Here is a 13,984-nt window from a genome sequence, read left to right on the forward strand (position 1 = left end):
TTTAAGGTCGAAAGAAATTTGTATTTGAATTTTCCTTATCAGTGCTAGAAATAAATAAAAATATCATCCATTTTGCCCTTTTTATATACCATACAACATATAAAAAACAGCATTTTTTAAAAAATATGCCGTAATCGTTATATATCGAGCTTTCACTGTACTCTTTGGATTCAATTTCTAGCTAATTCATAGTGAGCTAATTTTCGAAATCCCGCTAATGATTTTAATATATTTTGATTTTAGGTACAATATAATGGGCATAAAATAAGGGGAACTCTAATTTCATATTCGGAAAAAAATTAACTGTGAAAATGGACAGGAAATTTTTCTTTACTCTGATAGATAAGGAAACTGATGCTTCACAATTCTAGATTGAGAAAAGTATGTATTTTACAAGCCTTTGTCCATGAACCAATCTTTTAAAAATTTTGACTGAAAAAGATGATTTGAGTCAGTCAGGGGGACTATTACTAAATCATTTTTCTCATTTATGAAGCAGGAAACTGCCTTTTGTACCTTTAATATAAATGGAAAGTGTCTTTGGCATTAGGTATGATAAGAGATGTGACAATAACAATGATCCATAACACCTTAAGGTAGTGGTCGTCACCTTATGGGGGTGGTCGTCAATTCGCAGGTGTTGTTCTGAGAAATTTTTATTCCTGAGAAAATTTAATTCTGGTCCTTATTTCAGCACTTTTTCTAACTTATCCCAAATTTTGACCGCTCTTCTACCAAAAATTCTAAGACTGTATTTTCATGGTCAAAAATCTAAATAGAGTTTAAAAAACGCGAGGTTATTCAAATAAAGTTAAATTTGCGTTAGATTTCATAACTTCCACTATTTCTGTACTTATTAATTAGCTTATTCAAGGACAGAGGACAGACCCATTAAGTATTAATGCATGAAAATCCGACAATTGCTTGAAAAAACATTTGACTTTTATTTTGTGTTCACTGCATGAAAACTGATACATTTTTATTATGTTTCGCTTGTCCTTAGAAGTCAAATAATACATAAGTAAGCTATGGATGGTGTTTTCAATAAAAATGTAAACAATAACAATCTCGAACTCGGGACCTACTCTAGTTCCGGTTAAAAAGTTTGCAGCTGCTTACTACATGTTATTCTGATAGGCGATGTTTTCAAACGGATAATTTTGCTTTCAGTAAAAGATATAAATTAGATAATTTCTGAGCTCAAGTCTGCCGTCTTTCATAAGATATTAATGTTATTATGTAATTCTGGGGAGTTTGGAGTGAAAATGTGTTTTAGTTATTTTGTTATTTACTATTAAAAAAGGTGACATTATTGCTAGATTTTGAATAACTCGCTTTTTTGGCAGTCTTGATTTGGCCTCTTTCCATTTGTTTATTACTGTTTGTTCGTGTTGCAAGCTGTGCACCATCTTACGTTAGTGTTAACACTTTTAGTATTGTAAACACAAGTATTGTTAGCATTGTAAACATAAGTAATAAGTAATCAAATACATTGTTTGCAAGAATCTCAAAACACAATGATGCCAAATGGCTTTAAAATAAAACTGAAACAGTAACCCGGAAATTTAGGCAGTCCCGAGCTTGCAGCGTTCCCTAGTGTAGAAAACACCATCCATATTGTTTCAATGATATAGTTGATAGGGTAAAATTTTCGGAATTGTATATTTTATTTGAATCATTTGTAAGCCATAGTTTTATCCACGAAATTATTTTCTTTTTGAAAATGGAATGCGCCATTAAAAGAAGAATTGGAAGAGGAAAAAAAATGAATGAAAAATTTGACTTCGCCGTAAGCAATTTCAATATTACACATTATTTTCCCATAAAATCCTCGTTCTTAGTGCAAAGAAAAAAATATGTTGAAAACTAAAATAACTTTAAAAATTAAAAATACTTAAAAATGCATTTAAATTACTTTAAAGATATTACTAAAAAATGTTAATCGCGTTATTATCAGACATTATCCATATAAGCTATCTTTTAAAATTACAAATTACATTTCTAATTACATTTAGAAAAAAGAAGATCATTCTTAGTAAGACGGAGAATAATATCAAATCAAAGGTGTTTTAAGATTTTATTCGCAAAAATTATTTCTCTAAAACAGAAATATTAATGTTGGGAATAAACTTTTGGACCAGTTGAAGATCTTTTTTGAAGGTTTATATCATTTATAAATTGCTTCAAGGAAACAATCCGTCACTCACTTTTATTTTTACACAAAATTCAATGCTACTTAATTGAATTCTAATAATAACTGTTTTTTTTAAGTATTTGAATGAAATATTTAAATTTCAAAGAATTGTGACAAAATTCTGCAATGCTTTTTGAGCTTTATAGAACTTTTCTTTTCGTATAATTAGCCTCAAAGACATGTCATTCTTGTAAAGATCAATTGTCATTGATTAGAGCTTCAAAGTATATAATACCCTGAATGATTTCTTTTAGTTTGTATGTTGCATGAAAAGAATTGTGTGTGTGTGTGGGGGGGGGGATTATGACTTGACACGAGTGACAATAGTTATGATTCAGTGTCCAGGTTTGACCAATGGGAGGTATCTATCTATTGTTGCAGCAAAAGTACATAACTGTTACTTTAAAATTGTAATATTCATTTCGGTGTTGAACTGTGAGTTCGCTCGTTATAGTTATATTAGTAGAAAAGTATAGTTACTTCGTTATAGTCTTGAAGCTTGGTGTAGTGAATTTTCTGTCCAGATTTTGTGGAAAAGTCTTAGGATCATTAACGATGTCTCTGCTCAAGGATATTAAGTAAGTTCTTCTTTATATTTTACTGATTTATTTATGGATTAATTAAGGCTTTTCATTCTTTTATCTCTATTTTATGGTTATGGTTAATCTGTGTCTGAATATAAGTTTTAGTATTTGAAATTTCTTAGTATTTGTAATTAGTATTTGAAATTGTTGGATATATTAGAAAATAAACTAGGAAAGTAAATTTGACTTAATGTAATTTTAATTTATTGTAAGATTTGTTTGATTAAATAATTTGTTTCTGAACTCCTCCAAAAGTTTTTTAAAGTTTAATTCAATTTATTGCTGAAATGGTTTTTGGTATTTAAAATATTTATTTATTTGTTTTATAAATTATTTTAGCTTGTGTTATCAGGAATCAATTGATTCTACATTTAAACGTCATAAATTTACTTTAAATAAACATCCATACAATTACATACATTATCTTCAAATATCTCAATTAATTTTGCCTTAAAGTGCTTAACTCCACAAATAGTTTTTTCTTATTTGAATTTAATTAACATAATTTCTTTAAATGTATTTTTTAATTAATGTTAATTAAAATTCATTTTATTACATATTTATTTTGTACTATGAGGAAATAGGTGATTTTTCATTTAAACGTCCCAAATTATATCTCATTTCTTCTCTCTTTTGTAATACTTTTTTTACCAAAGTAAATATAATAGAGAGTATTAAATTATTTGTTTTTGTTCTCCTGAAATTGGTTTTTAGTTAAACTTAATTAAATTTATTGATGATATGGATTTCGTTACTTAAAATATTGTTATTAAAACTTCGTCATAGTCAATAGTAGGAAGTGCTGTAGTAGTTGCAATGCGCGCATTGGCCATTACTTTTTATTTGTTTTAGTATTTATTCGTTCAAAGTTACTATTTTGAGTTTTTTAAGTGTTAATAAATTCTGAATTAGTTTTGTTATTTTAAATATGTGGTAATGTTAAAATTTTGTCAAATATATTTTTTGTGAATAAACTTTCTTCATTTAATTTGCGAAAATGGATATTAAAAAAGCGATTACTTTTCGCACTTTTACCTTTAAAAAATTGAGTTTCTTTACATTTGAAAAATTAATGGGTTAAATACTTATAGAATTTTTTTTTCTTTTTTTTTACACATTAATCTAATCTTTTTTGAAAAAAATTAAAACTTCATCAGAAACATTAGAATATAAAAAGAGATTTAATCCATTAATCTTGAATTCAGCTGCTTATAAATAGAAATTTTTCATCCAATTACGTCAAAAAATATTAATTTACGTCAAATTTAATTAGATTATTTGCAATTGATAAAGATAAATAAAATAGTATAATATTCGATTTGGTTTATCAAAAATAAAGTTTTTAATATTAGTTATTTTTCCAAATTCAGTTAAAATGTAAAGATATTAGGAAAAAAAAAAATCATACAAGTGAAAAAGAGGGGTAAAATATGTACTCTGATTTACTGATATATCGCGTACTCTAAGAATAGCGCCAAGCATGTCCTTAGACTGTGAAATACTGTAGTGAAGGAGAAGGTTTTCTTCTTCACGGATGGGTTTTACTGAATTTGTTACGATATTATCGTTTGTCGATATTTATTGTGCCCATATATTTTTTGATATTCATCGTGTGTTTATATTTATCTATTTAGCTTAAGTTAAAATTTTTTGCATTTACTATATATCGTGAGAATATCCTTTAAATACCATTCTCGCGATAAATTCAAATTATCGACGGCTCACGAGATATCGAACTATTAGCTCCGAATTTGCTTGTGAATAATAAGTGAGTCCTAAATTTAAAGATGTATCGTGCACAGTAAGGATTAACTTAACGGAAGAAAAAGATATTTTTTACAGGAAAAAAACACTGTTTTAGAAACTGTTTCTGTTTTTCTCCGTTATCTGCTCACTGTAAAAAATTACTGTTATTTTTGCAGACTTTATTTACATTTGCAAAGCAGTTTTTCTTACCGTATAATCACTCTTTCTTTTTCAAATCATTTTACTATTAAGTATAGAAAGTAGTAGAGAAGTGTCGAAAAATACTTGCTCTTATCTTTCAGTATAAATTAAACTGCGATCTGATTTTATTTTTAAATCAATATTTTAACTATATATTTCCTTAATATATAATTTTTCGGAAGTTAAGTTACCATACATTTTTATTCTGGAAGGCCTCTATAGTTTAAACTTTTTTACACTTACGTGTTTTTTCAATAACTTTTTTAAGATGAAAACAGTTTAAGAGTTCCCTCATATTGAGACGCCTAGAGCTCCGGTAGTACAGAGGATCCATTGCTATGTCCCAGGTTCGAATCCCATCTTCGCGTCAACGGGTCGTACGAATGCTGCTCTCAGCATGCGCTGACCGCAATGCAGACATAAATTTTTCATAGAAGTTTCTGTTGAAATAACGGAATTTTCAGAAATAACAGTACTTATCTGATGAAAAAACAGACGCCAGTTTTTTGAAAAAAAAAACTGTTTTTTTTTTCTTCTGTAAAATAAACAATTAATTTTAAGCCATTATTAACCAAATCACCATTCTTTAACAATATTTAGTTTGTCACACTAAAAGTATATTGAAGTTACTATGATAATACTGAAAAAAAGCTCAAAAGAACTGTTTTCCTTTATTTGAAAAATATCGTCAGTTGTTTGAACGCAGGATGTTTATAAACTCCCAAAACCTGAAATTACGCAAGATATGATCTTAAGAAGTTACCTGGGGTGAACAAAACAATAGAAAAACTTTTATACTAATACATTTTTGTTTCAAATTTCTGTAAAAAAAAAACTTAAAGAATAATTTTATAACTTTAGAAGTGTTTAGATCATATAATTTCTCAAACATATAAATGAAAATCAGAGCTTTTTCAGAGGTTTGTAGGGCAAACACTATATTGTAAATGCAAAATAATGTTTCTGAACACAACATCCTATGCCGAAAAATATAGCAATAGATTTATATTTTCGTTAGTTACTCAGTTATTTTGGTTAGTATATACTATAATTATGCAAAATTTCATAAGCCAAACTGAAATATTTATGGAGATTTGGTAATTTTTATAAAAAGTTTATTTCTTTGTCTTAGGTGCTTTGCTAAACTTAAAAAAATATTAAGTAAAATTGGACTAAAATTTGTGGAAGACACCTGAAGTTACATAGAAAATTGCTTGAAACTTTCTAGGCTTTAAAGATGTTTAAAAATAAATATTTCCATAAATATTCAGCTAGGTTTACTAAAATTTGTGCTACCATTGCATAAAAGAACCAAAATAATACAAATTTATTGTTACATTGTTTGGTATAGGGTGTTCAAAAGCGCTTTTTTTTTCGTTTGTAATTCATTGTCAGTCCCTCAAATCTTAAAAAGGTCTTAAGTTTATTGATATGTATGAAAAATCGCATGATCTAAACACTTCTAAAGTTATAAAATAATTCGTTATGTATTTTCAGAGAAATTTGAAAAAATGCAGTAGTATAAAATTGTTTCCATAATTTTGTCTACTACCTGTATCATTACAATTGTATTTATTAAATTTGCTTCATGCAAAATAAATTGCAAATGCTGTGAATGATAAAACTTAAAAAATAATTTCTCAATTTAGTTTATGTTGGAAAAATATTTATGACTCATAGTTGAATTTTTTAAATTGTTTTTAAAAATCCGAAATTTCTCACTAATGAGTTTAAAAGATTTATATCCATATAACTATGCTTATAAACAGCAAATACTCCATATTCTGTACACTGTAAGAGATTTCGGATCAAATTACGGTATAAAGTACCACCACTAATGGTGCCGATACTTTTTACCATAAAATCCACTCTTACTGGAGCATGTTACGGAGCAAGAAATTTGATATATCGTAATTTTTGCAGTAATAATTACCGAAAAATCACTTTAATTAAATGAATATTACTGTAAGATTTTTAAGTATCTTATTTTATGGTAAATTTGGATTGCACTGCTGATACACGCACAGACGATGTACTTTATATCGCAATTTAATTAAAAAAATTTCACAGTGTAACAACCATTGTGTGCTTTATTTCTATGAACTATCATGTGCTGAATTATTTCTGTGAATTTTTTCACTTTCATACTTGCAATATGGGCTTATAGTTTTTGGAGTCATCAGATGTCAAGTTATATCAGGTTATAAGCGAAACAAGATACCACTTAAGCTGTTTAAGCTTAAGTTTTTTGATCTAAAAGTCTTACTTTAAAATTCCCATCATTAAAGTAAAATTTTTAAGAAAAGAATTCTTAAAATAAATTTATGTCGTTAATTTTTTCGAATCATGCAGTTTTTGAACCACTCCATATATGTGATTTTTTCTCTAATGGGTTGAAGAAAAGTGTCATGTAGAATTAACTAAGCGGACACTGGAAATTGGACTGGACATTGTAAAAAATTCTGAAATGAATTACGGTAAAAATCACTGGCACCCTTCGTGCATCAACTTCAAAATCCATTTTACTGTAAAATCCATTGTTACTGCATAATTATATGTTTTTATTGTTTCTCATGCCACCTGCCAAATACCAGCAAATGTGTTATGTGAATCCAAATATGGCATATGGTGCGTTTTCCTGTTTTCAGTGGCGCCATCTATTTCAAAGAACACGACTTCAGCCCCACACTTCCGTCACAGCCCGTGTTAAAGGATGAACCAATTCATACATCCGCAGATCGTAATTTTGACCTAAATCAGAAAGCGATTAGACAGACTATTCCGTGATTTTGCAGTAAATATAATTGCAAAATTTGCAGTATATAGATATTGTCCCGAAAAATTTTACTGTGAAACACACCAGCACACTGACTGCCAGTACTTTTTACCGCCATTAGTTTTGAAATTTTTTACGGCGTAATTTAATAACATCATTGCTGATACATTGCTTTTTTTATGAAGTGTTTTGATTTAATTGTTTATTTTTTTTTCAGAATCTCTGCACCTGTTAGACCCTTTCATCAGATAAAGAGAAAAGCGGTTGAAGATATTGCTACTAAAAACAGCAAGAGTATGAAAAGAGATCCTGAAGCAGAGAAACTTCAGCAAACTCCCAGATGCCGATTTTTTCCGAAGTGCCGCATGGGTCAAAAGTGCCACTTCCAGCATCCAACCTGCAGGTATAATGCCGCATGCAGAAATATGAAGTGCATCTACCGACACATTGGTCCCAGAAAAATAGAGCTCTTCGAGAACAAGGAGAACAAGCAACCCAACAGTTTCCGATTGTTGCTCGAGAAATTAGAGAAGCAAAAGCCTAATCCATACAAATGGGTAAAACCTAAAGATATTGGTGCAAAAAAAGATGTACCATAGACGCAGAAAATTGGGGGGTTAAATAGGTATTTTAAAGAACGCGATTTTAATTAACAAATCAAATCCCGTATCCATGTTTGCACGCGATGATAGCAGAGTACTTGGTCTCCGCAATGAATGAGGGAAATGTTATTTGAGCAATGTTGTATGAATTAGATGGAAGAATATATAAAAACAGATGTGTATAGTAAGTTAGTTTCTTTTTTAAGGATTTCAATAAATTTTTTAATTCTAATTTTTTTTTGTACTGTGGTTATTTAGAAATTTATTTTGTTTCTGATTTATTATTAATTCATAACTGTGATAATAATAAATTTCCCGAGCCTTACATAGAAGTTTGTTACTTATTTTAGCACTCATCAAATTAAAAAATGTCCCATAAGCAACAGTGTTATAAGTTTAAATCTGACATTTATTTAATGCTATATATTATTCCTATAAAAACATTTTATCTGATCCCGAAATTTAACGATAGTGCTTACTTCATCTGAATTAAAGTGGAAGAATTTCTTAATGTTACATATTCATTGAGAGATCAATCAAGGAGTTGATATTATGCTTTGTTGTTATTTAACAATGAATGTTGTTATCTAAAATTCACACCAAACTCTAGTGTAGGAAATTTGATTAGTGGAAGTTGGAATTTCAATTTTTAAAAAAGGTTACTTCAAGGGAAAAAAAATCCCATGATTTGAGTTTTTATGTTTTTTAATTTCTTTAAAAAAATATTAAAACGCAGCAATTAATATATTTATATAATAATTTTTTATAAAGAATAATGGAAGCAAGTTTCGAAATATTAATATTGCTAAAAAATCTTTAACAGTTTTATAAAATTTAACACAAAACTGACCATAAATGTTTATGAAATGTGTTGTTTGTAAATTTTGAATGCTGCATTAAGTGTTCAGTACCTCTGATACATTTTGAAGTTCAACAAGCATGCGAATTCTAAAAAGGTTAGATGCTTCACACAGCTATATAAAGAAGTTCTCTGGTAATTTATGGGATAATAACTCACATAAAAATGATCAAATTTAAGAAATTCTATTTGTGATTTGTAGCTTACCTTATAATGTATTAAAAACTGGAATGCCTTTTTTGATACTCTTTTATTTGTACGGGGCAAGACAAAAAATTAAATGAAAAAACACACTATTTTTAAACTTGCTTACTGAAAAATTCGGAATTTTAAGAAAATCATGGAAATTTAATAAATTTTTATGATTTTCTTAATGTATTTAATCAAGAATAAAAACGAATCTGTGATAACGACTTCTACATCCATTTAAACGAAGTCAATTTAAGTAACAAAAAAAAAATGTATACAATCGGTTGAAAATTTTTGTTATTAAATTAAAACAAAAAGAACTTTATTTCCCCCCCCCCCTCTATTTTGAAACTTTTTCCTAATTATTCATGGTATGACATTCACCATACAAACTGGGAGGGGTTAGATCTCATCCACCCTCATTTTTCATGTTCATTCATTTATTCAACAAGACAATACTATATTTTTTTGCAACAAGGGTAGAAGACTCATTAAGAATTATGCGTCAATAAGGAACAAAAGCAACTAGTGATTACTGATTATTTTGCGTATAATCCTACCTAATTAAAACACAAGTATTTACTATTATGTAACTTAGATCAGTAAAGTGAATGATTGCTTGATAATAAGTAAACTCTCATTTTCTGCCTGTTTCTCAACTTTAACTATGTTTTCCCAGATGTTACTTGAGCAATAAGCAGTCCCAATTCTCTCTTTAGTTCATTGCATTTGGAGTATATTTTCATTCAATTACTTAATAATGCAATTATAAATTAGTACTTTTTATAGGGTAGGTCTTGGATATAGTTCAAGCCGAAATAAAAAATATTAAGAACAGAGATAAAAGAAATGTTTATGCTTAGTTTAAATTCTCATACATTTACTCAACATATATTGAGTAAAAAATAGTGAAATATTGAGAACAAAATATCAGAAAAAAATTGTTTGAATGCAAATTTAAAAAGTGTTCATCTCTTAATGTCGAGGGAAGATGAGCGTCTAATACAGCAATGGAAAGAGATGAATTTAGTTTATAGAAAATAACACATTTCATATAGTTGATACGAAAAACTTAAAATAGGCTGAAAGGAATAAATTTTATCTTGAAAACAAGTAAAAATAAATCTGGCAAATAAAATTTAATGAGCAGATTTAATCAATCACTTTAAAAAAAAAATCACATTTTGGGCAACGGGTTTAAAAACTTAAACATTTTGCGTGGAGTCATCTTACACATTTCATCCAGTCATCGTTTTTTATGTTTTTTAATGTTTCTAACATGCCTTTTATTTTTTTAAACCAAGACTTACCCCAGTCGCCTCAGAGCAGATTAATAGTAAAATAGAAGAAAAAATTTTTTACGTTTAGTTAGCTTTTATATTTTTTTTTATATAATGTGAGAGATGCACCTTCTCTTGGTTCTTTTTTCAGCATTGCTGTTGTTTGCATCCAAGAAAATGGTCTTCAACTTGATGCATCTGCTCAAGTATGGTGACATATTTTTTCGAAGTGTTTTTCCACGCTGAATCAAATAAAGACTCTATAAAATTTGTAGAACTATTAGTAGTTGTTCAAAAGTTATAAAATTTTTCATCGATAAAAAGTTCTGTTTTGTACTTATGCATATTGACTTGTTTGTCACTGTATATACACAAATAAATATATTTTATTATACGTATTTTTTTCTCTAAATAGACAGAGATCGAAACCAAAGTAATTGAATTAATAATTTGGATGTCTTAAGTGTTAAAATGATTTAATTTATAAAAAGGTTTTTACTTACACCTATTTACGATTCTACATTTCTTTCTAGGTAACTAAAATTTATAGTGCAAATACTTTTAGTAATTGTATAGCAATATCAAAAGTGATTATGCAACAATGTCAAATATATAAATAGGTACAAATAAAATTTTGTGGAATTTAAAATAAAATTACTTCCAAACTATGCGTCTTACAGGTTAAAATCTAATTCGGTTTCAGCAATTCGATCTATCGAAAAGGTAATATGTTCAAAATAAGGTATGAAATGTTCCTAAAACTGTTAACAACAAAGTAATCTTGATTTCATTTGAATTCGTTTTATCTGATTCAATTAATTCTAAAAAAATTAACAGGATCTAAAACTATTTCCGTCTGCACAGCAATGTATTTAACCACAAAAGCTTTTATAACTTCTGACTTATTAGTTGCATCGACCTGGATGATATTTTATTCGATTAAGTGTAAAATAATATTTCGGAACAACATGGCTTTTTTCTAGATAGCAAAGTGTATGTCACCTCCTCCTCCCAGTCAGTTCTGGATTTTGATTGCAGCTCATATTGGGAAAAGGTAAATTTTTTTAAATTCATTTCATTAGTTTAGGAGACATGGCCTGAAGTTCTATTAAAATCGCCTCCTTGCCTGAACTATTGGGGTATTGCCACTCATTTTGAGTATCAAGAATCCTAATTGATAGAAAACATTTTGCACAGAGAAGATAAGCACTTTTAAAGTTTAAGAGTGATTTTTTACTTTTTAGCTAGAAAAATTTCCAATTAATAAAATGTTTTGTGGGACATGACCTATACTGTAATGTATATACTGCGAAACTATTGAAAGTATGAGTTTTGATGTTTCATATTCTTAAAGTTGAAAAGGCTCCTTCAAAAATTTCTCATTTTATAAACCCTTCCTGTTGTGGCGTTGCGGTCTGAAATGCAAAGTCCGAATAAGAATCTCTGACGTTGGACTACGTCGCTCGCAGCCGATAATTGACGTAAACCTCATACCTGAATGGAGATATGCGTGAAGGGCGAAATCAGCAAAATGCGCACAGTATGTTTTGGATATATCTTGGCCGCATCCTCACAGATTGCTCTCTCTCTCTCTCTCCCCGTCGGTTCTAGCTAGCAGTCCGGCTTGTTCTCGCCGGTTTCCTTTTCGCAGTTTATTTCTATGCTGCTTCCATGTTAAAGTGGTTAAGTTTTATATATGTTAAATTGTTTTAGTTAAATTTACAAGTTTCCTAAATGTTAATAAAGATAATTATTTATTTAAACTTAGTGTTATGAAGAAACCTATAACCCGTTCTCGGAAACATTTTCATGTGGAACGCTTTCCTAGAGTTATATTTCTTTTTAGAGTTTAAGTGGGGACTCTAACAAAGATACCAAACAACCCCACAAGTGGTGACCCGGACTTAGAAGCAGTGATATCCTTCTGAATCAAAGAATGTGTGTAATTATGGATTACTATTTTTTTTGAACGTGGCTGGCCTACCTGGTACGCAGTGAGTAGTTACTTCTTGGTTAATGTTTCTCTTTTTCAGAGCTGTGCATTGTGCCATTTTTATAGGTTTTAATGTTTCTATACACTAGTGCTATTTGAATTTTAACGTATTGAATTTAATTAAATTCTCATGGACTGTTAAACAATTTGATTTTGAATTCATAAAGTACAATGTAAAATTGAATTAATGCTTACGTAAACTATTCATATTTTTTCTTGAATAATGTACTAGTTTTTAATACATTTTCAAAGGCATTTAAATTGTTAACTTGATAGTATAATGGCTGAAAACGAAATAGCCAGAGTTGCATTTCGAGCTCCACCCGTTTGGAAAACCGAAATAAATTTATGGTTTCTTCAAGTAGAATCAAATTTTGTGATGTCGGGAATTGAAAAAGAATTAACAAAATTCCACTGCGTCGTTGCAGCGTTAGATATGGAAGTTCTTTCCTACGTTAAAGATATCGTTGAGGTTCCACCTACAGATAATCCATACAAGGTTCTTAAGGAACGTATTATAAAACGTTTTACACAATCCGAAAGTTCGCGATTGAGGACTTTGTTACAGGAATTGTATTTAGGTGATAAAAAACCAACACAACTATTACATGAAATGAGATCGTTAGCTGGTAGTCAAATATCTGACGATGTTTTAAAAACATTGTTTATTCAGCGACTCCCTATTAATATTCAGCAAATATTATCAATTAGTAAAGACAAACTTGATGATTTGGCTCAAATCGCGGATAAAATAAACGAAGTTTCTTGTTTCGGTACTTCAAGTACAGAACATAATATTTCTTCCGTTGATTTAAAAGAGTTGCAATCTCAAATTTCTGAACTTTCCGAAAAAGTTGAAAAATTGACTTTTCGACAAAAAAGTTACTCGTTCGAATTCGAATAATGTCAATAATACTTCGGAAAAGCAATATTGTTGGTACCATTTTAAATTTGGTAAAAATGCTAAAAAATGTGTCGGTAAATGTTCATACTCGGAAAACTGAATTCCGCTGCTGTTTCGGTGACGACAGATAGTGGGTTAAAGTTCAGTCGCCTCCACATATTTGACCGAAAAATAGGTTTTAATTTTCTAGTTGATACTGGCGCGTCAATTTCAGTTTTTCCACGCGACCCACACATTCATAAGCAACCGACTACGGAGATAGCAATCTACGCTGCGAACGGAACAAAAATAAACACATACGGTTTTCGTAGATTAACGTTAGATTTTGGTTTAAAAAGGCAATTCAAATGGAATTTTGTTATTGTTGATGTAGTGCGACCTATCTTGGGTGCAGATTTTTTAGAATTTTTTGGTTTATTGGTTGACATAAAAAATCGCAAATTGATTGATAGTACTTCGAGATTTTCAGCTAAGGGTACACGGGTTCGCGGAAAATCGTTAGGTTTAACTACGATTTGCGGAAATACTGAGTATCATAGGCTTTTGTCAAAATTTCCCGGTATTACAAATCAATCTTTTCTAAAGAGTCCTAAAAAGCACAATGTTACTCATTCTATCATTACAGGAGGTCCACCGGTTTGTGCAAAGGCTCGTCG

At 29.4% G+C, this 13,984-nt stretch overlaps 1 protein-coding gene across 1 annotated transcript; it reads left to right on the top strand.

The window, feature by feature from the left end:
• The first annotated feature begins 2,495 nt into the window (after positions 1-2,495).
• Positions 2,496-8,314, top strand: LOC147808131 (uncharacterized). Its single transcript, XM_087166631.1, has 2 exons — positions 2,496-2,772; positions 7,719-8,314. The coding sequence occupies exons 1-2, from the start codon at positions 2,750-2,752 to the stop codon at positions 8,098-8,100; spliced, it is 405 nt and encodes a 134-aa protein (XP_087022757.1). The 5' UTR covers positions 2,496-2,749; the 3' UTR covers positions 8,101-8,314.
• Positions 8,315-13,984: the final 5,670 nt, after the last annotated feature.

The sequence above is a fragment of the Parasteatoda tepidariorum genome, chromosome 6, assembly GCF_982258835.1.
Source record: "Parasteatoda tepidariorum strain Cologne lab strain chromosome 6, Ptep-v5.0, whole genome shotgun sequence".
Taxonomy (NCBI): domain Eukaryota; kingdom Metazoa; phylum Arthropoda; class Arachnida; order Araneae; family Theridiidae; genus Parasteatoda; species Parasteatoda tepidariorum.

What these genes read in the sequence shown, in the direction of transcription:
- LOC147808131 (XM_087166631.1), top strand. Translation starts at nt 2,750, where the DNA reads ATGTCTCTGCTCAAGGATATTAA. An exon ending in TCTCTGCTCAAGGATATTAA is followed by an intron (nt 2,773 to 7,718) that starts GTAAGTTCTTCT and finishes TTTTTTTTTCAG; the next exon opens with AATCTCTGCACCTGTTAGAC.